Source organism: Aulonocara stuartgranti (genome assembly GCF_965226115.1).
Source record: "Aulonocara stuartgranti genome assembly, chromosome: 11".
Taxonomy (NCBI): domain Eukaryota; kingdom Metazoa; phylum Chordata; class Actinopteri; order Cichliformes; family Cichlidae; genus Aulonocara; species Aulonocara stuartgranti.
In genome coordinates this window covers 39,427,646-39,453,238 of record NC_138947.1, presented here as the reverse complement: position 1 = coordinate 39,453,238, position 25,593 = coordinate 39,427,646, and the positions used below count along the sequence as shown (strand labels likewise).

At 46.9% G+C, this 25,593-nt stretch overlaps 1 protein-coding gene across 6 annotated transcripts in view; it reads right to left on the bottom strand.

Annotated features, from left to right (window-relative positions):
- The window catches only part of ascc3 (activating signal cointegrator 1 complex subunit 3), a 141,903-nt gene that overhangs the window by 43,904 nt on the left and 72,406 nt on the right, over nt 1–25,593 (bottom strand). For all 6 annotated transcript variants that reach the window (XM_082550848.1, XM_082550847.1, XM_082550852.1 and 3 more), the window contains 3 exons: nt 15,707–15,883; nt 15,535–15,606; nt 14,374–14,508 (listed from right to left, as the gene is read on the bottom strand). In XM_082550848.1, coding sequence (XP_082406974.1) covers nt 14,374–14,508; nt 15,535–15,606; nt 15,707–15,883 — 384 coding nt within the window. The remainder of the gene's footprint in view (nt 1–14,373; nt 14,509–15,534; nt 15,607–15,706; nt 15,884–25,593) is intronic.

The following is a 25,593-nucleotide window of genomic DNA, read 5'->3' as shown; positions in this document are numbered from 1 at the left end:
TTCAGAATACTGCAGTTTTAATCACACGGCTCTTTTCTTTTTCAGTCTCTTCTCATCTTATTATTATGCTTCAGTGCGTTACTTATTCTGCATGTGGCGCCAAATCACAACCAGAGTCGCCTGAAGGCGGCGAGTCCCAGGGAAAGAAGGAGACGTCTCCATACTGGAGAACAGCGGTCTGACATGTCCCCGAACCGGAGACACTGGAGACGGTTACTCACCCACAGTGACTGAGGAGGTAACGTCTGTGTTGAACACAGATGTCATCTCTGTGATACCCAGTGAGACATCAGTTTAAATTAACTTCTCTTGATCCTCTTAATTTCTCAGGTTGTTTTTCTCGCTGCTCGTCTCTCTGTACGCTGCACTTTGACTTTGAGTAATGGTTCGAGTCCTGCTGTGAAACCTCGACAGCATCTCGACGTTTGAAAGCGGAGGATCTGAGGTCACGCACATCCTCAGTCATGCTCTGTAAATGACATCATCATGAATAAAAGCAATGACGAGAGCACAAAGGGTTTCCTCAGGTCACACACTGAGTGAGCAGTAAGGCCACGCAGGCGTGTTTCTACGTGTATTACAGCCAGTGGCATTTCCCAGTGTGGCCATTAACAAGAGTGCACGTTTAAAAACTGCCACACTGGTTTCAGTTTTCAAACCCTTCCATTCGGTGTGTACGCAGTCATCATGATGCTTTTGTAAATGCACGCGCTCTGATGTGCTGGAAGAACCAAGCTCTGTATAAACACTGTGACCAGAGTGGAAGTGGGAGCTGAGGAAGACTTAGAGGAAGGCTGTGATGCTGTTGGTCTCTGTGATTGTGCTCTCACACACAGACACACAACACTGATCTCAGAACAGCTGTTTGTAATGATCCACACAAAGCTCTGTGTGGTACAGACTGACACACTGGTCTGCAGACGGATCACAGACGTTCCTGAGACACTCTCACTTCCTCCACACGCGCTCTCACTTCCTGCACACGCTCTCACTTCCTCCACACACGCTCTCACTTCCTCCACACACGCTCTCACTTCCTCCACACGCTCTCACTTCCTCCACACGCGCTCTCACTTCCTGCACACGCTCTCACTTCCTCCACACACGCTCTCACTTCCTCCACACACGCTCTCACTTCCTCCACACACGCTCTCACTTCCTCCACACACTCTCACTTCCTCCACACACTCTCACTTCCTCCACACGCTCTCACTTCCTCCACACACTCTCACTTCCTCCACACACGCTCTCACTTCCTCCACACACGCTCTCACTTCCTCCACACACTCTCACTTCCTCCACACACTCTCACTTCCTCCACACACGCTCTCACTTCCTCCACACACATGCTCTTACTTCCTCCACACACTCTCACTTCCTCCACACACACTCTCACTTCCTCCACACACACTCTCACTTCCTCCACACACACTCTCACTTCCTCCACACACGCTCTCACTTCTTCCACACACACTCTCACTTCCTCCACACACACTCTCACTTCCTCCACACACTCTCACTTCCTCCACACACATGCTCTTACTTCCTCCCCACACACTCTCACTTCCTCCACACACTCTCACTTCCTCCACACACACTCTCACTTCCTCCACACACACTCTTACTTCCTCCACACACACTCTCACTTCCTCCACACACACTCTCACTTCCTCCACACACATGCTCTTACTTCCTCCATACACATGCTCTTACTTCCTCCACACACACTCTCACTTCCTCCACACACACTCTCACTTCCCCACACACTCTCACTTCCTCCACACACACTCTCACTTCCTCCACACACACTCTCACTTCCTCCACACACGCTCTCACTTCCTCCACACACTCTCACTTCCTCCACACACGCTCTCACTTCCTCCACACACACTCTCACTTCCTCCACACACACTCTCACTTCCTCCACACACACTCTCACTTCCTCCACACACACTCTCACTTCCTCCACACACGCTCTCACTTCCTCCACACACGCTCTCACTTCCTCCACACACACTCTCACGTCCTCCACACACACTCTCACTTCCTCCACACACTCTCACTTCCTCCACACACGCTCTCACTTCCTCCACACACGCTCTCACTTCCTCCACACACATGCTCTTACTTCCTCCACACACACTCTCACTTCCTCCACACACACTCTCACTTCCCCACACACTCTCACTTCCTCCACACACACTCTCACTTCCTCCACACACGCTCTCACTTCCTCCACACACTCTCACTTCCTCCACACACGCTCTCACTTCCTCCACACACTCTCACTTCCTCCACACACGCTCTCACTTCCTCCACACACGCTCTCACTTCCTCCACACACACTCTCACTTCCTCCACACACGCTCTCACTTCTTCCACACACGCTCTCACTTCCTCCACACACGCTCTCACTTCCTCCACACACGCTCTCACTTCCTCCACACACGCTCTCACTTCCTCCACACACACTCTCACTTCCTCCACACACACTGAAACATGTTCCTGGTTTCTTTCAAGCAGGTCAAGATGGCGACTCACAGAACCTCCGACCCACCCTGAAATTATTCATGACAGGAGCTTTTCAGCACGTTTGGACGTCCCTGTGTGTCAAACTTGTGCGTCCACAGCTGAGTGCGGACATTTACCTGTGTGGTCAGAAGTCACAGCAACACAACCTGTTTCATGGAAACACACTGTTGTGCGTCCTTCACACTCCCTCTCTGCCTGAGTCACCCACACCAACATCACACAGCAGTGACACAACCACACACTGAGGGATCAGTGGGTCTGTCAGTGCTCGTCCAGGGTCAGTGTCATCACGCCTCCTTTGAAAAATGCTCACTACAAATAAATACGATTGTTTTTCTGAGTAATCACACTTCATCATATGTTGTTCCCTCTGAGTGCGGCGCTCCTGTCTCATGTGACACGAGGCCCCACTGAGCGTCTTGATGCTTCTCCACCATTCACAGGTGACAGATGGACCCTCAGGCCCCCTCCCCCATTCAGATGGTCTTTCCCTCCTTGGCTCCGCCCTCAAACCAGCGTTCCTCCCTGTCCAGGACGTTACATCCTCATCCTTGAAGTGTCCACTGGCCTGCAGGTGTGAACAGAGGCTCTGCTGTGTTGGGCCGTCCGCTCACTGAGCAGTTGCTAAATATGAAAGCCGTATGAATCACATGATATAGATTTCACAGTGCAGTGTTTCTCATTCAATTAAACTTTATTCGTATAGTTGCCTCGAGCTGCTTCATACTGTCCGTAGCTACAATAATACAGAGAAGGGAAGAAGACAGTCGTCCGGGTGCGAAGCTGCACTGGAGAACTGGTCCATGTGCACAACAAGGACTACTGTGGCTACCTTCAGTTCAAGAAGGTGGAGCTGTCCGTCTACAAGATGACCAACTGATTATTGATTATTTATCGCCACAAAGGAGATATATTTGTATTATTTAGTTAGAAAACTGAGTGCATGTAAATCTGAGGGATCTGCAGGCGTCCGGCACGTCGGGGAGGTTTGGGCTCAATCAGTCCTTTCAACCCAAACAAACAAACTAATATATAAATGCATTAATAAATCAGAGCATCTCTTTTAAAACCAGTGAAGCAGAAACATGAAGCTTCTCTCCCGAGGTTTCTCTGACAGCGTGCGGTGGAGTCTTCAGGGTAAGGCTGTGCACTTTCCCAGGGAAGCAGGTAATTGAAATGCTGTGGCTGAGGCTTCTTTTTGAGGTGTCAGAGTGTGTTACAGACATGCTTCCAGCCTCTGATCTAAGGTGAGTTAGTGCTGACGTCTGCTGTGCCATGACTATATTTGAGATGGCAGTGACCTAAGCTCCTGATCAGCTTCCATTAGGCCTGCCGCTGGCTGCAGCTCCTGCTGCACAGCTCCGTCGGTACACAGACAGCAAGCTGCCGTCTCTCATGCCCATGGGCGAGATCAGCTTACACCACAGCTAAACTAAATTACCCCAAAATTCAAAGAGTGCCTACGTGTAAGTGAAACGGGTTTCAAATTTGTGACAATCCAACTGAGCTCTGCACATCCCTGGTGCTTTGAGTGGTAGCGCACAGTGCTGAAGCCTTGTTAGACGTGGTAGAAACAGGATGCAGCGCACTCCAGCTTCAAAGCTGAGATTTCAAATATCACTGTGAAAATGTGACAAATGACACTTGTGATCAGTGGTGAATGTGCTCTCCCACAGCCCGCTGCTATCACGCTCTATCTTTGCTGTATTGAGCCATGATGGCTAATTGTGGATTTAGTGGCCGTTGATGGCCATGTTTGGTGCTGCAGAGGATACGTCTCCACTCCTCCACACTTCACCTGTCTGCCTGCTGCTGTAGCTCCAGAGAGAAGAAGCACAGTTTATCCAGTTTGCCATATCGCTCAGCTGTTGATCAATACAGGAAGTACTACAGCTGCTTCATACTTCACTCTATGAGTAGACAGTAAATATGTACCAATGAAGTCAGTGCTATCTAATGAGTAAAGCAATAATCCACTTGGTCAGACAGTTGAAGGTGTCAGTGATAGAAACGTGTTTGCTGTCTGAGGCAGCGTTCATAAAAGCCTCCGTGGTTATCACGGTGTCTGTGGTCACATGGCACAGCATCACGGTCAGCAGTGACCTCATCGTCGTACCGGGATACTCACTGTTGTCACACTTTCACCACCCGACGTGCTCATCAGCACATGCTGTAAGACCAAGATGGCGCCGCGGATGGTCGCCCTGGTGCTTTAGTGCGTTACTTTTGTTTTGTTTTTGTGCATTTTCTCTGTGTCTGGGCACTCCTCTGGATACTCGTACACCAGAGAAGAGCTCCTTAACTACAGGACTACAACGCCAATATTTGTCGCATCTGCGGCAGATTTACTGCAGACTCTGACCAGGAAAGCGAGACGCCGAAAGAGAGGGAAGCGAGCCGGCGCACTCGTGCGTTTGAGGAGACGCGGACTGCGAACTGCTCTTCCTGGGATCTTCCTTTCTAATGTACGCTCACTCTGGAATAAGATTGACGAACTGGCCCTGATGAGAAGCATGAACAGAGACGTTGCCTCCTCCTGTGTCTTGTGTTTTACGGAGTCGTGGCTCAGTGAGAACATCCCAGACTGCGCGCTCAAGCTGGAGGGCTTCCATCTGCTGCGCGCGGACCGGCAGGCCTCTCTCTCCGGTAAAACCAAAGGTGGAGGTCTCTGCTTCTACATCAATAGTGGCTGGTGCACAGATGTGACAGTGATTGCTCAGCACTGCTCTTCCTCTCTGGAATATCTTTTTATTCACTGCAAACCGTTTTATTCTCCGCGGGAGTTTGCTTCATTCATCCTGGCCGCTGTTTACATCCCGCCAGACGCAGATGCGCAGGCAGCTCAGTGCGCACTCGCGGAGCAGATACTGCACATGGAGCGGACATACTCGGACTCTCTCATCATTGCTCTTGGGGACTTTAACAAAGCCAATCTGAGCCATGAGCTTCCAAAATACAAGCAGTATATTAAATGCCCGACCAGAGAGGAGAGGACATTAGACCACTGTAACAGCACGATCAGCGGGGCCTATCGCGCGGTGCCCCGCGCTTCACTCGGACTTTCTGACCACGTCATGATCCACCTGATCCCCGCGTACAGACAGAGGCTGAAGCTCTCCAAACCTGTCGTGAGGACTAAAAAACTGTGGAGCAACGAGGCTGTGGAGGAGCTTCGCACGTGTTTGGAGTCTACAGACTGGGACACAATGAAGGCTGCTTCTAACAGCTTGGACGAGTTTACGGACACTGTCACCTCCTATATCCACTTCTGTGAGGACAGCATTGTGCCATCACGCACCAGGGTGAGTTATAACAATGACAAACCCTGGTTTACTCCTAAACTCAAAAAGCTGTGGCTGGAAAAGAGAAAGGCGTTCAGAAGTGGAGACAGGGACTGCTACAGAGAGGCCAAGTACAGGTTCACTAAAGAAGTGGACATTGCTAAACATCAGCACTCTGAGAAGATGCAGCAGCAGATCTCAGAGAATGACTCGGCCTCTGTGTGGAAAGGTTTTAGGAATATCACCAACTACAAGCCTAAAACCCCCCACTCCACTGATGACTTGCTCTTAGCCAACACCCTCAACGACTTTTACTGCCGTTTAGACGAGCCATCAGGCAGCCTTCACACCTCCAACGACCCCAACAATAGAGACACTTTGGACACTAATTCCCCCACCTCTCCCCCCTCCATAGAGCCATCACCACCTTCAAACTGTTCACCTGCAACACCCGCCCCCTCACCCCACACAAAAGAGGATTTCACACCACCTCCTCCCACCACAACTCTTCATATTCATGAAGCAGATGTGAGGAAGCAGTTTAAGAACCTGAATGCTCGGAAAGCTCCCGGCCCAGACGGTGTGTCTCCTGCCACCCTCAGACACTGTGCAAACGAGCTGGCCCCAGTGTTTTCTGGCATTTTCAACTCCTCACTGCAGGCATGTCATGTGCCTGCCTGCTTCAAGTCCTCCACCATAATCCCTGTCCCCAAGAAACCTAGGATCACTGGACTTAATGACTACAGACCCGTGGCTCTGACATCTGTGGTCATGAAGTCTTTTGAGCGCCTAGTTCTCTCCCATCTCAGGACCCTCACGGCCCCCCTCCTGGACCCCCTGCAGTTTGCATACAGAGCCAACAGGTCTGTAGACGACGCCATCAACATGGCCCTACACTTCATCCTGCAGCATCTGGACTCCCCAGGAACCTACGCCAGGATCCTGTTTGTGGACTTCAGCTCTGCCTTCAACACCATCCTTCCAGACCATCTCCGAGGCAAGCTTTCCCAGATGAATGTGCCTGATCCCATCTGCCGGTGGATCACTGACTTCCTGACGGACAGGAAGCAGCACGTGAGGCTGGGAAAGAATGTCTCGGACTCCCGGACCATCAGCACCGGCTCCCCTCAGGGCTGTGTTCTTTCTCCTCTGCTCTTCTCCCTGTACACCAACTGCTGCACCTCCACCCACCAGTCTGTCAAGCTAATCAAGTTTGCAGATGACACCACCGTTATTGGACTCATCTCGGACGGGGACGAGTCTGCCTACAGGAGGGAGGTTGAACGTCTGGTGTCCTGGTGCAGCCACAACAACCTGGTGCTGAATGCCCAGAAGACAGTGGAGATTATTGTGGACTTCAGGAAGCACACAGCCCCACTCCCCCCCATCATCCTGACTGACACCCCCATCACCTCTGTGGACTCATTCCGCTTCCTGGGTACCACCATCACCCAGGACCTGAAGTGGGAGCCCACCATCACCTCCGTCATTAAGAAAGCCCAGCAGAGGATGTACTTCCTGAGGCAGCTGAAGAAATTCAACCTGCCAACACGGACGATGATGCAGTTCTACACTGCAATCATCGAGTCCATCCTCACCTCCTCCATCACCGTGTGGTACGCTGGAGCCACTATCAGGGACAAACAGAGACTGCAGCGTGTTGTGCGCTCTGCTGAGAAGGTGATTGGCTGCAGACTCCCATCTCTGCAGGACCTGTACACCTCCAGGACACTGCGGCGTGCAGCTCGGATCTCAGCTGACCCTTCTCACCCTGGACACAGTCTGTTTGACCTGCTCCCCTCAGGCAGGAGGCTCCGGTCCATTCGCACCAGAACCTCTCGCCATAAGAACAGTTTCTTCCCCTCTGCTGTTGGACTCATGAACAATAACCGTATGACTGTCCCCGCCACTAACACATAACCCTACGCTGTGTCACTGCATCATTCCATGTTTGCACTGATCACCACCTGCACTCATGCACATATCTTTCTACGTAGCACTCTTAATTCTTATTCTCATGTATATATCTCATGTATATCTCATGCACATATCTTTCCACGTAGCACTTTTAATTCTTATCCCTACTTTTATTTTTTCATGTCTATTTAAGTGCTATTTATGACAGCATGTTTGCACTGAAGCACCGCAGCAATTTCCTAATGTTGTAAACCTGCTCAACATTTGGCAATAAACCCCTTTCTGATTCTGATTCTGATTCTGTACGTGAGATGTTACCCAATGCTGTTCAGCAGCAGGACGAGTGATCGGGCTCTGCTGGAGTTATCAGAGATCTCTGTGAGAGTTCTTAAATCTTTAAACTTCCCTCACCACCATCTGCTGTAAGCACGCAGAAACATGACAGGCGTGCGAAATAAGGACTTAATTGGCTGCAACGTCTAGAACAATACGAGAGAAACAGCCCAGCTGGGACTGGTTTCCAGTAAAACTGGGTCCTGTAAGTGATGTTAAGAGCATTTCCTCTGATGTTCCTTACTGCTATCAGCTCCTCTCACAGCACCGCCCGCGTACAGTCACAGTTTGGGCGATGACCAAGCTAAACGTTTCAGTCAGGTAATGCAGCGCTGCATCAGAGTCTGCCCTCATGGCAGCTGCCGCCTCACTCATGAGAACAATCATGGATGGGTCCGCTCAAAGCTGACCCCACAGAAGGAGCTGCTTACTGACCTACAGGTTACCACAGCCTCCAGAAACACCATTACTAACACAGTGTGCTGTAATGGTTTGGAGGTTTGCAGTGTTCACAAGATGCCCCAGATCCAGGAGGCACACGGTCAGGGCTCGGCGGAAGGCGCTGCGGTCAGATGATGATGTTTGGGGGAAGAGAAAATCCCAGTGTCCCCACAGTCAAGCACAGAGGTGGACGCTTGATGCTGACTTCACTGGATGAGGGGGCAACAACAGGGCCACGTATGACATCCTGGACACGAACCTTCAGCCAGAACCCTGAAGATCTGTGGTGGCATCAGCATGATAAGGACCAAGACACAAAGAAGTAGCTGAGGAAGAGTCAGGGAGCATCCCGGCCAGCCTACATCCACCTCTGGCACCTGAAGCTTCAAGGTGCCAGAGGTGGATGTAGAGGAACGCTCTCCTGAGATGTGAGCAGGGCTGATGACCTGCTACAGGAAACATCTCACCACTATGTTCGCCCACAAGGCTACTGGTTGCACCGAGTGGTGTTTTGCTTGGTGATCGAATACTCATTTCACTGCATGACGTGAAAATGTGCCTCTGTGTGTACTGCGGCTGATGCTCTCTCCGTTCAAATGAAACTACAGACACTGTTAGTGAGTCACGTCCATCAGGGGTTAACCCCCCCAGGCCACGGGTTTCAGCACTGCTGAAAAATAAATGTTGCTTGAAGACAAATATGATCCTGGTCCTTTGTTCCTGAACATTGGAGGTGGCACAGCAAAACAGCGAACACTCCAGTCAGCTGTTTAAATGCTGATGAAGAAGCAATTAAACAGGAAAACGGACTTGCTATGCAGTGCCATGATAGCATGCAAGGCTGCTCCCTCAGGCTATGAGACTGCAGATGAGCTGCAAACAGAGGAGGCGTTTGCAGAAGCACTGCTGGACAAAGCTGCCTTTGTTTTTAAGGCTGCTGTTTCCGTGCTGTCAGTCCACGGTGTCACTCCTGCTTCCAGCAGCGTTTCAGGTGCGGCTCTTTGTTGTTGATCACTGCAGTGGGTAACTGGTTGGGCACAGTGACAGGCTGTCACAGATCTGTCACTACGAAAGCAGCAGCAGTGGACTCGACTTGTAAAAATAGCACCAAATGAAAGAAAATGGAGACATTAATGAGCACAGTCAGGTGTTGCTGTAGAGTCCCTGGAGGCTTTGCACTCAGAGGCGTGAGTGTGTCTGCATCTGTGTATGTTGTCAAACAAAGTGACAGGGAAGCAGCACATCTGAAGGCCGGAGAAGAGCGAGCTTCAAAGAGAAGCCGATACACTCGTTCGCTGTTCTCTAGCAGTGATCTGGTCCCTCAGTTCATGTGAATGTATGCTTTGACAAACACTGCTCCGGCATGCCGAGCTGGCCACTGTTGGCCACAGTGTGAAAGGGGTGTTACGCCCCCGCTGTGTCAGAAAACACGACGGGTCTGTAGAATAAGTGTAATGGACTCACGGGGCCACTAGGTGGCTCTTATCCTCCATAACAACTCTGCTTCCCTTTGAAAGCAGCCACATGGTTTCATGTCTCACAGCTGGATTCCTACCACATGGTGGGGGCGCAGAGGGGGGGGCAGGGGAGAGAGTGCGGACTGTCAAAGTCGAGCAAATGAAAGTCAGAGAGGCTTTGACTCCTCTCAGGTGGGAGCTTCAGGTTTCCTGCACAGCTTATGCTGCAAACTCATTTATTGTCTATTCAAACATGTTTCTTCTAATCTGTGATTCATATACTTCAATTTATCAAGTGATGGATTTCAAAACTGACAACGTGGCAGCAACACTTCCTGCACAGCATAGTACTGTCTACAACACTGTATATTATTACTGAAGAAGAGAACTGAGAGTCGATGAGCCTAATAAACCCATCTGCTACAGCACAACATCATTAATAAATGCACCTTTACCCATGTTTGAGATTCAGCTGTATCAGGAGACTTTGTGTCTATAAGTCAGAAATATGTCATGTTTCTGCAGTAAAGCACGTTATCCCAGCATATCTCATGTTGTTATCATAAACATGGAGCCCTATCCAGAAACTCACCAGAATTATGAAAACATACAGACAGAATAAACTGTAGATATTGGTTACATTTTATTAGTTCGTCATTTATCCAGGTAAAAAATCTGACCTGGCATCATGGCAGCAAAAGTCAAAACGCACATTAGCCAGCAAGTGGAAACAGAGTTTGTGCTTTGTTTTAATTTGCCTCTATATCAGGACAATATCAGGAACAAAGTAACAGCTGGCTCCAAATATTTGTAACACATGAAGTGTATGCAAAAAAGCAACGTCTGAAAACTAATTAGGTTCACTACCAGGGGCGGATCTAGAGGGGGGCATGGGGTGGCATGTGCCACCCTAGCTTTGCATATGACAGTGTTGTTTATTAAAATAAGACAGCATTAACACTTTGAGCCTGGCTACATAACACTGAATATATTACATGCTTCTGATTGTGCCAGAGCACATTTGAATCAACACCAAGGGCATTTCAGATTTGACACAGGTGGTTGTTACGCTCTGTAAATGGACTGAAGGTGAGAGTGATTAACCCTCTGGGGTCCACGGACACGCCGCACCTCCAAATCACACTGATTTAAGCTAACACAGCAACAAGCTGCAGCCACACGGAGTCTCGGATTCATGAGTGCTGAAAGTTGGGACTTCAGAGGATATACAAGTTCTTAAATTTTATTGACAGGCCATTAAATCCAGAGCTATGATTAAAAATATATGTTTTTTCTAAATACGTCACGTTTAGTGCAGAAGGACGGGTTTAAAAAGGACAGTGTGACAACAGTAAACACAGAAACAAACTTTTGTTTACTGGCACAAATAATTTGTGGTGCATCTCATTGTGACGCCTGATTGTTCTCTCACTTTAGTTATTGTAATAGTTTTAAGTGGTTGTAGAAAATGTTAAAGATGCCAGATGTGCTGGCTGCATTTTTAGATAAATAGTTGTTTTATGAATTTATTGTTCATACGTGTTTTCAAATTTTACAGTTTATGTTTGCAATCCAAGTTATTAAAACAATTCACTCAACATGTCTGTGGGCTAAACTACTACCAGGATTTGATGTTTTTGTGTGATTTCAGATCAGTTGTGTTACTGCAGCATGACGATGAAACAATCAGTGTAGATTCACACTGAGCTGATGAAATGAGACCAAACAACATACAAAAAAGGAGCAACGATGTGCGGTCGAGCTCCCCAGAGGGTGAACCCAACACATCCTGAAAAAGGAGGTTTACATTTCTGTTAAAGATTTCTGACATTTTGTGTAAATTTCAGCAACAACTTGATGTTTTCTAACAAAGTGAAACTTCAGTTATCCCTGTGTTTGTAAGTAACCGCCCATGCTGTGCAGCTTTCTGCATTTGATACTTATTGGGCTCCACACATGTGCGTGTGTTACCTAACTTAGATGTTTCATTATGGAAAATAATCCCGTTATAGAAACGTGTGTATACTGACTGCATTGAATCATTTGAACCACATGTAACACCTGCATATGTGTTTTTAATAAAAGGCAACGCCTGTAGATCCGGCCCTGTTCACTCCCAGCATCAGTGTGGATCGAACAGCTGACTCGCTGAAGCTCGAACAGGAGACATGAGTAAATGATCCTTTCTGAGGAGAGTAAACGATGTCTCTTCAGGGAAGCTCTTCTTTATTTTAGTGAGACGATGGCACACCTCGTGTTTCAGAACATAGAACTGTAAAGCCAAGAATACACACACTCGATCCAACAGCATGGATCTAAAGTAGTTCTTTAAAAAGACTCTTTTCATTCGAGAGCACACCACACGTCCTGTGTAACTTGTCACGGCCAGGCGGATCAGCTGCACGCTGATCAGCCCTCTCTGTTTCTCTTCCTCTTCTCTCTCGCCGGGGCGGAACTCACTGTGGGTTCACGCCCTTGGCCCACGCCCTCGGGAGATGAGACCCAGGTGTCTCATTAAGGGGAGCAGCATTTAAGCCAGGAGGTGACTGCTGTTCGTCGCTGGATCGTTGTCTACCACGCGTTAGTAAAGTCAAAGCTACAGCAAGTTTAGTGAAGAGTGTTTTCCTCTGTGCATCGTCCTTAACCCTGTCTCCCTGTCCACAGAACCTCTTGGATTTTTCCCCGTGTGTTTCCCGTGTGGCAGTGTTGGAGTGTGAACCTGTGATCGTGTGAGTGGATATTCTGAAGAACGTATGCTTTCCTTGGACTTCCCTGGAGACCCCTTCTTCCCCCACTCAGCTGTATATAACACCCCCCCTGCACATTCTTGTATATACACCTGGTGACTTGTAAATAAACTCTTCTTGTAAGCATCAGTACCGGAGTCCTGCGCTTGAGTCCTCCTTCCAACCGTAACATAACTAGATTAGACTGTAGTGGCACATTCAGATATCGAGCTTGACTGACAGCCTCTCCAAACCCCAGATAAAGCCAATTAAATAATACAGACGGGAGACGGGAAAACGGAGCGACTTTTAAAGCTGGATAAATAAACGCTGATTATACGTCTGACCTTATAGGGGCTTTATTCACCACATATGCATATTGGAGATTAAAAAAAAACACCTATAAATATTAATGTGGGGCAATTTGCAGTGTGCAAATAAGCAGTGCATTATCTCTGTGTGGGCTTAGAGTCGAGTCAGCCCCGTGCCCCTTCCTTCACCAGAGCAAGTCTGACTGACAAACACTCAAAGATGAACTAATGGAACGGATAATACTCATTATGTTGGGACAGGGGCAAAACCATTTTCAGCTGGTGCACATAAAACTTCCTGCGTGCACAGAAACTAAAGGAACAGTTACACAATTGCTTTTTAAGTACTGCTTCAAAGACTAACCAGGCCACAGCGCATCGCTTCAGTCCCCCGACGTAATCTCTCGTCGCTATTTCCAGTTTTAGAAAGCATGAAAAGTGATCTGATTTGTATACATAACCCATTTAAATAGAAAGAAGATTAGAGACACATCAATCTTGGCTGAGCCCCGGGGAACAGAGGAAAAGGTTACTAAATTTATCACTCTGCCTTCCCAGGCAGGAGATTTAAATATGGGACTTGGCATCTGACTGACCGTCCTCGGAGGGAAAATATAGCTCCACCTCTGTGTACCCTCACAGCACAAAGACCATTAATTACACGCACGCACGCCATCGGTGTTCCACCCTCACGCCTGCGCTCGCACGCATTATGGTGTCAAAGCTAAACAGTGTTGGGGGAAAATGAAAGCCGTGCTTCTCTATATTACCTCATGGTTGCCAGACGGCGTCCCACAGCCGGGCGTGTGGAGCCCCCTGGTCTCTGTTGCAAACTGTTTGCATTATATTCATCTAACACACACGATGTGGTTTCCTGTCTGCAGGTTCAAAGTCTCTAACTGCCCTAAAGTCTGTAACCAAGTTTGTTAGAGAGCTAGTTGTCTCAGTGTTAGGGAACCGGACACACCCGATTACTGCATTAGGCTCTGGGCTCGTGTGCGAGCAGCGCACTAATCACTAATCACTAATCAATCTACCAGTGAAACCTGCAGCTCTTTAATCATTCCTGGCAGTGTTGCTGCCTTTTCCTGTTTGTTCTCATGAAGTATTTGTCTTGGAATAAAATGAGGAACGTCACTTTTCTTCTCCAATTAGTCTGCAAAACATTCCTCCATAACGTGTGATGTGCTGCTCTGCAGGTTTGCCCCACTTGATCCTCCAGGCTGTGAAAATGCTGAATCTAAAAATACCTCATCACACACCCTGACAGCGCTGTGCTGTCTTTAATCAGCCACATGCATTCAACATTTCCTAGATGTATCTGAAGGTTCTCGCTGAACACGATCACATGAAACGATGTGTGGACACTTGTTACCTGTTTCTCACACTGGCCGTAGTCTGACCCTTGGTCTGGTTGAAAGAAACAAATCTCTCCACGGTTCTTCGCCATCTCGATGAGCCCCATGGCCGTCCTCACTGTGGCATTACGAGCATGGACAAACACCATCACCTGGGCACAAACACACGGCTTCAACACACCAGAATATTAACACAGCCCAGTGACACAGAGACGCTTTAGTAATCTCGCTGCACCGTTACAGCCACGCTGAGTTCAGCTCGAACAGAGCAGTGAGACACTCGGCGAGCCTGGGGGGGTCTTAAAGAAAATCACGTCAATTAATATATGTCACAGCCACTTCCTGACAATTCATTACTGAGAGAAGAAGAAGGATCGCTGGCTGAGCAGTAAGCTCTAGACTGTAGCAGTGAAACCGTCCAACCACAAACACATGTGTGCAGCACGTTTCATGTTTTGGACAATCAAACCGGCTTACATGGTGTCAGAGACTACAGAAAAGTTCATATCAGCTTTGCCTCTGAGGGAAGCAATCGGACAAAGAGGGGGAAGCTCGGAAAACCGGAGCGTGTATGTGGGCTGCTTGGAAAAAAGATGCAGACAGGATAACAACAGTCCTCAATAGGCTGCTCAACTCCTGCAGCAGATGGAAGCTAAACGGTAAAGTCTGAATTCACAGCTCTCCTGTTCCCAACAGGCTGCAGAGTGGAAGCAGAATGAGTGGAGGGGGTGGGTGGATGGGGAAGGAGGGGGAGGTAAAACCGGGGGAGATAAGGACTTGAGAGAATTTAGATAACAGGTGTTCATTCCAAAAGGTTCACACAAAATATTTACTGCAGCACGGTTGCTATTCATGAAAAAGTTCAGGGAAATATTTGGGAGGAAAAGATTGTGGCGCTACACATTACTACATCACTCCACACGGGTGGTGTTAGGAAGCATGCATGCTGCTGGGCTTTAGGGCTAAAGCAATCAGGAAGTACAGGCATGCAGAAAAAATGACTCTTCAACAGAGTGCGGGCACTGAAGAGCTGAGAGATGCTACAAATACACGTTCAGACTGGATGCCTCAGGCGGAGCTCAGTCCGTGGGTTACACACAGTATAACACAGGCTCGATGAATCCTGTGTCCCCACCAAAGCCCACACACCTGGGTCAAACACAAAGAAAAGCCCTTACCTGGTGACCTGCCTTCACCTGTTCCAGAACTTTGTCATAACAAACCTCCTCCATGTCATGGATCTGCTGGATCTGAACAGGAAGCACAGTGAACAGGATACAATCACAGCTCTTAGCACTTCTAAACATTACCAGTCCTATTTTTCTGTACATCCATCTTAAATTTTCATACCTTGTTGTTGGTTTTGATGCCAACAAAGGTCTGTCCCAGAGGCACTGGTCTGAAGCGACCGTCGAAGAAGAAGAGACCAATATATGGGTTGACATGTAGGAAGGTGGCCACATCCAGATAGTTAGGCAGGGTAGCAGACAGTCCCAGAATCCTGATCATGCTCTGGGTGGACTCCACCTAAACCCAAAACCACATACTGTTGTAGTTAGACCAGAGTCCATCTGGGTTTAATCTAGGCACAAAGAAAGGTTAAAATAATACCAGTTTCACAGGTGCACGCCACCTTCTCATCTTTTCTGACTCATTTTCACTAGTTCTGAATTTGGCTAGAATCAGTGTGAGTGCTGATAGCATGAGGTGATACCTGGACCCTGCAGAGGATGCTCAGGCAGTCCAACAGCTGCAGGATGGCACATCAATACATGTCGTTGCAGGAAGGTTTGTCTCCCAGTGTTACATTTATATTGTTGATTGTCATTTATGCTTAGAAATATTTACCGTAATTGTCGGGCTATAAGCCGCTACTTTTTGCACAAGCTTTGAACCCTGTGGCTTTTAGTCAGGTGCTTCTTTTCTATGGATTGTCCATGATTTTTGTCATATCGTAAGACGATTTGTTTTGTTTGTTCCTCTGTTGTACGGCACTACGTTGCCTGGCGGAAGGGCATGTGATCAGACACACAGTATCGGGGTTCAAGAGTGGTATGTTGGTCACATGTCCGTCCGCCAGGCAACATAGTGCCATACAAGTAGCACGAAATACAAACTTCAAAGTAGCACTACTCGTTCAGCGGGAGGCGCGGATGACGAGCAGCGATAAACTTGCGAAAAGCAAGTTATGCTCAACTCCACCGGTGGATTCTGACAGCGTGGAAAAGTGTGAAAACATCCACGATCACCAACGGATTTCGAAGGGCTGGACTGCTGCATGATGGAGAGGAGGACACCGCCACGGCCCTTCTGAGGGTGTTCGACTCTGACAACAAGGATTTGTTTGGTTTTGAAAGTGACAACGAAGGAGAGAAGCTGAGAGTGGATGACGTAGCCATCCTGAGCCTGTTCGTATCCGACACCGGAGGAGAGGACTTTGGTGGTTTCAGTGGCAGGAAGAAGAGAAAGATGGTGAATGACTGACTTTTCTTCTTGTTAAAGCCGTGTCACTGCACCTGAGCCTGAAAGGTAGGCCGGATCTATTTTTCTGGTGTGCTGTAGGTTATTGTTATGTACTACATTTGTTACTCATTTATGAAGCACAGCACATGTTTCATACCTGTAATTACCGCTACTTGTACATATACCTAAAAAGTTATGCAAATATGTACCCATAACTTGTTTTTCAAAATATTAATAAAAGTGATGTCGCCCCGGCCTCCGTCGGGCGGTGGGGGGCGTGGCAGGGGTGTGGTCTTCAGTTCTGCTGAAGGGTAGGTGTGGCTCATGGGGCAGTGCCGGCAGGTGGAAGTAATCAGTCTAATGAAGTCTCTCCTCTATTTATTGAGGCCGGGGGCCAGAGTGGAGAGGGTGGAGTCAGCTGGAAAGCTGGAACAAAAACTCAGCGTGTGCAAATGAAGTACACAGAAAGGAAACGTCACCCGATCACTGTGTGGGTCCAAATCAGTCACAGGTGTCCACACATTTACAAAAAGCAACACATTACAGATGGTGTCATACTCACCACACTGTATAATATTCAATCCCGTTTATACATTCAGTGATACCATCTGTTAGATTTTGAACAATTGCAATGTTAATGAGTAACATGACGAATCAACGTGAAGCAGAGTCCAATACAATGATCAGTTGACCACAGAGAGGATGGCATGCTGGTTACTCAGTGTACAGTTTGCTGCTTTCACCATCTCCTTCTGCATCTTTGCTACAATGTACTCAAACAGTCACACTACAGGGTTCACCAATAGTTGATTCTGTTCATCTGGATGTTTTCAGTGGGAGAAAGGTTTCATCATCATCGGGTGCCTTCTCCAGTCTCAGCTGACTGCAGCTTTCCAATCTTACAAACAGCACATTAGCTTAATTACTGATCTTCCCTGTCTCCATGGCCACCTCTCTCTTTGCCACAACTCAGCAGTAAAGTGCTGCAGGTTTGACTGTCACCACGTTTCCCTCACTCATGATCTAAACTCTTTGCAACATCACCTCGTTCGTTAGGGGACTTTACTCGTTGAGTACCATCGCCTGAAGGTGGTGGCTGCAAATTCTCCACTCAGGAACTTTGCACTTGGCTTCAAAGTAAACCAGTGCAAACTGAAGGTCATTAGTTGATGAAGCACCGATCAATTCAGTCCACAAAAATGATGAACTGTCTGACTGCTGCTGTAAAGGGATTTAGGGCTGAATTTATCCTGCATACTAAAGACATTGAAGCAGGCTGTGAAAAAACTGCATCCCTCCAGTCTTTGTTACCATTCTGTCATTTCTTTATAATGACAACAACAAGCACAGTGTTGCTAAACACTGGGTGCAGTACCAGCTGTTATCAGTTCGTCTTGTGCTCCTGTCTCAAAAAAGGTGTTTTTTGTTTTGTTTTTTTTTGGGGGGGGAGGACTTTTCCTATTGCACCATTTACAGGAAAAAAGGGTGAGGGGGGAAGTAGCTTTGACATGTACTATGTCCTTGACTTCAGGGACAAAAAACCCATCGTGCTCATTTAGTGTCTTTAATCTGTCTTTGAAACTCGAAGAAGATTCAATATGTTGTGTATCAACGTGGGTGAGAAGGCGCTGGTGGAGGGGCGGGCTGCCCTATCTATATGCCTCCTGCTGGAAGTGACAGGGAAGATTGGTAAGGCCTTTAATGTGATGCAGTACCTGTCAAACCATCCTATCAAGATAAGATCTAACCAATCCCTGCGGCCCAACCAGGGCTTCAGTGCACACTCACAGCAATGCTGTGGAGCCTCCACACACACAGACATGCACTGAGCTCATTATGCAGAGAGTTAAAGAGGCTGCAGTACATTTGAAGTTGCACAAATAGGAACTGAACTGCTTCTCTGGATCCTGTTTCAGATACATTTGTGGAATCATCAGATTCATTGTGATCAGCAGCTAAAATAACCAATTCCCTTGCAGGGAGTGGGTAATGAGTGGAATAAAATGAATATCTGTGAAGTCATTAGTGTGTTTGCACTCTGTTGTAGCTCAAACAGAGTGCAGGTAACACCAGGTTACACTGCCATGACTGGGACACCGGCTTTAGTTTATGCCTCGCCAAGCGTCTTTCCACAAATACTGAAACAGGTCCTTTAAAGAGGATTAGTTCCTCCCAGTGCTGTTAACATCATGCTTTATGAGGCTGGATATATATGTTGCAATGTACTTTCTAGGTTGCATGTTTGTTGCAGAAGCAGAGGAAGTGGCTACACATTGATAAATGACCTTTCTTGAGGCATGCGCTACTTTGTTTCCCTTCTCTGAAATAAATGGATACAATGTGAAAGCTAGCTACTTAATCATTTTGAATCTGGGAAACAGTGTTGAACATAATAATGGAGAAATTCAGTTTCCTTTTTTATTCTTCCCTCAAATCATGGCCTCTAGTTAATCTGTTATCAGTCCTGCAGGCTCCTAAAACACCCTTAATTCTCTTTTTAGGTACATTTATTGTAGAATGATTTATTTTATTTTCTCACAGTTTTTCCATTACAACACATTATAGCACAAAGAAAGCTGGACCTGAGTCTGAGTACTGATGTGTGTGATGTAATCAGTTTGTAACTTAAAGGATCAGTTTGTAAGAAACCTATTACAAGAGCGCACTAAGGACAAGTACATGTTATCATTAGGGCTGCCACAATCGATTATTCTGATAGTCGACTAGTCACAGAGTATTTCTGCGATTAGTCGACTAATCAGATCATCATCCATTGGACGTAAAACTACAGCTTATTGCACCAGCAGCATCTGCTCTTATATAACTATCATTAGCTTACAGCTTTAACTGTTTAAGGTATGTGCTAACTAAAAATAAAGACAAGATGATAGTTTATTAAAGTTTAATGACATTTGCAGAGTGTTTCGGTGAAGTTTAATAAACTCCTTGCTATCTAAAATATAACAGGACACCGGAGTAAATTCTCCAGCATCTCACACTTCTGATAATCAGCTGTCTGCTTGATGTTTATTCAGCTGTGTAAAAACTATAACTTTAATCTCAGCCAAACCGATTTACTCAGGAACAAATAAAATACTAAAAAAAGCCAAACAATAACATATTTAAGTTATCTAAGTGACTTATATATCATGTTTAACCTGAGTAGGAAAGACAGCGGTGGGTTTGAAAACGATTTGCCGGGAGTCCGGTGTTCTCACGGCTCTAGTTAGCCTAGCCCCCGGCTAGCTATCGAGCTAGTGGGTAACAGACGTCTCCGAAAACGTCGGAGCGCTTTTGAAAATATGCGGTGTCTTGATAAACTGAGCAGATATTTGAGGTTTACACAGCTACATTCCTGCCTGAAAATATGTTAAACGTTTATTTTGTGACCCAGAAAGAATAATAAGAGTAACATTAAAACTAACTAGCTGCCGCCATTGTTGGAAACTGAGCTGGGCCGCGCTATGAATTCTGGGACACAGCTTCTTCTTCTTCGGGGTTTAACGGCAGCTGGCATCCTTGTACATGCAGTGCTGCCATCTTCTGTTTCAGTCCATTATTACACTCTTAAATCCTGCTACTTATTCCTCTTACAAAGCTTCAAACGACGCGTCGACTATTAAATCAGCCGTCGACGATTTTGATAGTCGACGTAATCGTGGCAGCCCTAGCTATAATAGCACAGTATCTCTACATCTGCCCCAGTGAAATTCATGGATGAGCCAACTTAACAAACTCATAAAAACGGTATATTCTTCTAGCATTAAACACAATAAGCATTCCACTGAATGAACCTTGTTATAAAATGTGTGTCTGTGAGCTTCGGTAGAACACAGATGCTGCTGAAACCATAAAGAAGAAGCTGTACAGCACAGTAACCTTTACTTTTTTCATAAAGGTTAGAGGGAGTTTTATCTTGAATGCAGGGCATAATTGGTAGCGCTATACCGAGCCAAGAAAAGGCAGTGAAAACTAAACCTCTTCGAAGCAAAACATCAAAGTGATATCTGGCTTTGTTCTAAGACATTTGCATAAAAAGGGGGACAAATATTTAGTTTACAGGGATTTCCATATTAATGTGTCTGAGGATGTGAACTTAAGCACCTAGCGCATCGGCAGCAGCCAGCGTAATTCCTTCAGCACAAACAATTATAGCAGTCTGTCAGGTGTGGCAATAATTGGACAGAGAGATGAAGGAGGGGGAGGTCTGCCAGGCGCTCCGCTGGTACCCAAAATCTTCTGTTGGAGGGTGGACTACACGTTGTAAACAAGTTCTCACGTACATACAAGAAGAAACAAACAGGTTTCCTGCTCGTCACAGTGTCAGATTGGGTCATTAAAAAGTCATTAAGTCTTGCTTTTTAGTGACAGACTCCCAGATGCATCACGTTTGCCACCTTTCACAACATGCTGAATGTTACAGGAAGGGAGGTGCCACCCAGCAGTATAAACAAATTAAACATTATGTATTTCCTTCCCTATGCCTGCATTGCACACAGTCAGCACTTCTACTTTGTAATAACTACAGTTGTACACAGCTGGCAGAGCCCTCTGAGCTCCTGTCAGGTTTCTCAGTCACAGGAAGCCTGGGAGAAACGACGAGACGTTCCAGGAGTAACATCGGCTATCCATGATGAAACACTGCACGTTATAAAAACTGTCAAGCAACCATTTTCACTACCAGCCTTAAATGAGACACACGGTAATTGGGTTTGCAGCATACATGCCAACCAGAAGACAAGCCATGCATCACCTTGATCCTGGGAATTATACTCCATCCATCCATAATCTTCCACGTGGCTGGAGCCTAAGGAGGATATTCCAAAAATCCACAAAGCATTCCCAGCCAATCCCGTCCAGTCAATCCTAACCAAATTCCCAAACCAGTTCAACTGGCTTCTTTGGACAGACTTGAGGCAGCAGCTCTAGTCCCAGATCGCTCCAGATGGCTGAGCTCCTCAGCCTATTTCTAAGCCTAAACCAGGTCACCATGTGGAGGCGGGGCCTCGTATTTATGATCTTAATTTTTGGTTATTTCTCAGATTTCATGATTATAGGTGAGGTTTGGGATGCAGATAAAGTAGGAAATCAAAAGCTCAGCTTTGTCTTCACCACGACAGTTGGGTACATCTGCATTCCTGCTAATCACTCATGAGTAAGATCTCCAAAAACCTGAAGGTGCTGGCTCTCATCCTAGCTGTTTCACACGGCATGCTGCAGGTCATGCTCCGATGAACCCAACAGAACCACAGTGATACATTTCTGAGCCAAAGTGGACGCACTCCTCAGCCTGACTATAGGCTGATTATTGTCCATGAAAATCAAGAACAGGATTGGACAAAGGGGCCAACCATGGTCCACTGAGTGCTCTGCTTTGGGCCAAGAGATCTCTACCTTTGGTTATACACGGACCTAATGGCCCATAGCAGCAGGGGCCCTATTCTCCTGCAGTACAGGTGCCTCCAGGGCCGTAAGCGTTCTTCAAGTCTACAAAGCACATGCAGACTGTTTGCACTGTTCCTCCTAGGTCCAAGTTTGGACAGCTGGCTGGAGGTTCCCTTCCAGCATCCTGAAATAAACTGGGCAGAATAATACCTCAGTAACTGGAGCACACGCTCCAGGTAACCAAGACCCCACAGTGTCTAGTCTTTAGCATCACATCCAAACCCAGTGTCTTGGCTGCAGGGAGCTTCTCAACTCCCCCAGTGACCTCTGCCAGCATACCAGTATAATTCATAAGACTTTCCCACAGTCCTCAGGCTCTGCTTCCTCTGCGTCGGCTACTTTGACTGGAATGAAGCATTCGTCAAAGTACTGTTTCCACCACCAACAGCATCTCAATATCAGGTCATCAGAGTCCTTCCTGACTGCAAATGGCCTGTGTCAAGTCCTTCCAGGACAGCTTGCCAGAACTTCTTTGTGGGCTGCCCAAAGTAGTCCTCCATGGCCTCCCTTAACTGTGCTCAGACTCTATTTTTTTTTCTTCAGCAACTGCCAGTGCCACAGCCCTTTTGGGGCAATACCCATTTTCTGCTTCACGAGACCCCTGGGCCAACCAAACCAAAGAGGCTCCTTGATCAGCTTTATGGCAAAAACTTAGAGATACTCAAGCAGAATAGCTCTAGTCCGGCCACCCAACACCTATTTTACTCCTAGCAAAGTATCATAGAAATAAACAGATATTTATTTAACAACTTTGTGGTCAATTTTCCAATTTAGAACCCCCACTTTACAGTTCTGTATTTTGACTGTGGGAGTAAAACCTAAGCAGAGAAATGGGGTTCACACAGGAGCCCTCCTGGAGTGAGGCGGACGTGCTAACCACTGTATCACCACACTGTAGCAGCACGCTGGAATAGGTTGTGCTTTGTTAGTGCAGTACAGTACAGTGTAACAGTAGAGGGGAAAACTGAGTTTCCAATAATATCCATTGACTTACTAAGCGTGCACGAAAAGCTGATGGAAACAGTGAAGCTTTTCTTTTCTTGGTGAGTTAAGTCCTTATACTGTAGAATCAAAACTCATCCATCAGCAGCCACCTTCAAAGGGCCTTGAGCAGCTACTGGAGCAGCTCTTTTTAAAGCATTTGAATGTCATCGGTCACGTGAGGATTAAACCTTCATGCACAGAATCACCGAGGATAAAAACACAAACGCTGGTTTGCTTAACAAACGTTTTCCTTGAAAGTTCTACTTTCTAGCATAATTACTGCTGTGGCACAGTGCTTTCCACGAGCGCCATGTTTCTCTGCTAATACCTCTGGTTTCATTCTACATCTATCGTTAAGCCCTGACCACATATGCAGTCTGCTGGCAACTACACAGACAGTCAAGAGGCTTCAAACTTGTGCACTGCAGCACAACTTCAAGGTGTACAAAGAGCCCAGTCAGCCCTTCTTCAGTAATATCAGCTCAACCTGCAGATAAATGGGCTGTGAACCGAATAAACAGCGGTCACATGTACAGCCCAGTTTTCAATTACCTTGCGGTTAACCTCGCCAAAGAGGTCAGAGTCACTGCTCAGCACAGCAGCTCGTCCCTGCCGCTGTGTTTCAGTGCTGCTCCGTGCTTCTCTGCTCTGACGTCTTTACCACACTGTTCCTCCTCACAAACACTTGGTCCAACAGTGCATCGCTCCAATCACATTTGCATTAGGACAAGATGGTGAATGGCCTGGTCTACGTGGCGCTCTAACTGGTCTAACTGGTCCACGTGGCGCTCTAACTGGTCCACGTGGCGCTCTAACTGGTCTAACTGGTCTATGTGGTGCTCTAACTGGTCTACGTGGCGCTCTAACTGGTCCACGTGGCGCTCTAACTGGTCCACGTGGCGCTCTAACTGGTCCACGTGGCGCTCTAACTGGTCCACGTGGCGCTCTAACTGGTCCACGTGGCACTCTAACTGGTCTAACTGGTCCACGTGGCGCTCTAACTGGCTGAGAGCAACATTCACAGCTTCACACAGATTTCATGGAGTGCACTCACACTGTGGGATCAGCTTTGGGACTTTGGGAATCAAACTACTGACCTTCTGATTGGTGCATGCTGAGTTCCTGCGCCTCGTTCTAATGAATTCCTCCTCTACCTTTTATAGAGAAACAGTTTGTATATAACTGCAAACCCTTCCTTACTGGCTTTGTGAAGATTCATGGCGATGATAAGATATTACTGCTGATGATGGTTTACAGGCCAGGCAGGTGAATTATTAACTCTAAGAGCTGCTATAAATAACCACCACTGAACAAAGCAGTCATGCATATGGACAGCATCCTTTGGCTCACTGCTAATGTGATTTACACACACGTCAGATTTATCCATCGTCTTCTTTTCATCTTCTCATTACTCTCTTACGTATACAACTCAAAGGCGGTGCTGAGATGTATATTTATGCTACACGGGCCACATGTGCTGCTGTGTGTGATGCATGATCCAAAGGCTTTCATGAACTGGGTGCACACTGAGATCATTCGGGTCCAAGGACACATTCATACATGTATTTGGTATTTTGGCAGATTTTTCTGGATTCACATGCAGTTCACAGAATAAGATGCAAGGTTGAGTCAGTGACAGGCTAAAAATAGACTTCTCCACTTATTAACATTCCTCCATGAACTGACATGTGACAGCACTGCATCACACTGGCTTATTGGAAATTAAGTTCTGTCTCTTTCTACAGTTGGATAATCACTCTCTATGGGAAATATCCAGGTTGCTTCCTGCACACGTCAGTCATCATTACAGGGAATCAGCAGCTCAGACAGTGAACTGATGATTGCTTATCACAGCAACAACATGCCAGAGGGACTGGATGTGTCTGAAACATGACTGGGACCTGTTTGCATCAACTGGACACAAAGACCAAACATCAGAACTTGTTTTTCAAAGACTGTATATTTAATGAAAAATGTAAATTATCAAGTGGGATCATGAGGTGATGTGCTTTGCCTACAGAGAACACTGTGGCCACAGCGTCCATGCTGCTCTACCCCACTTGAAGCTGCACACGGCTGCTCCTACCATTATCCTCCAGGGCCGCCACAATCGATTATTCTGATAGTCGACTAGTCACCGAGTATTTTTGCGATTAGTCGACTAATCAGATCATCATCCATTGGAGTAAAACTACAGCTTATTGCACCAGCAGCATCTGCTCTTATATAACTATCATTAGCTTACAGCTTTAACTGTTTCAGGTGCTAACTAAAAATAAAGACAAGATGATAGTTTATTACATTTTAATGAAATTTGCAGATTGTTTGAAGTTTAATAAACTCCT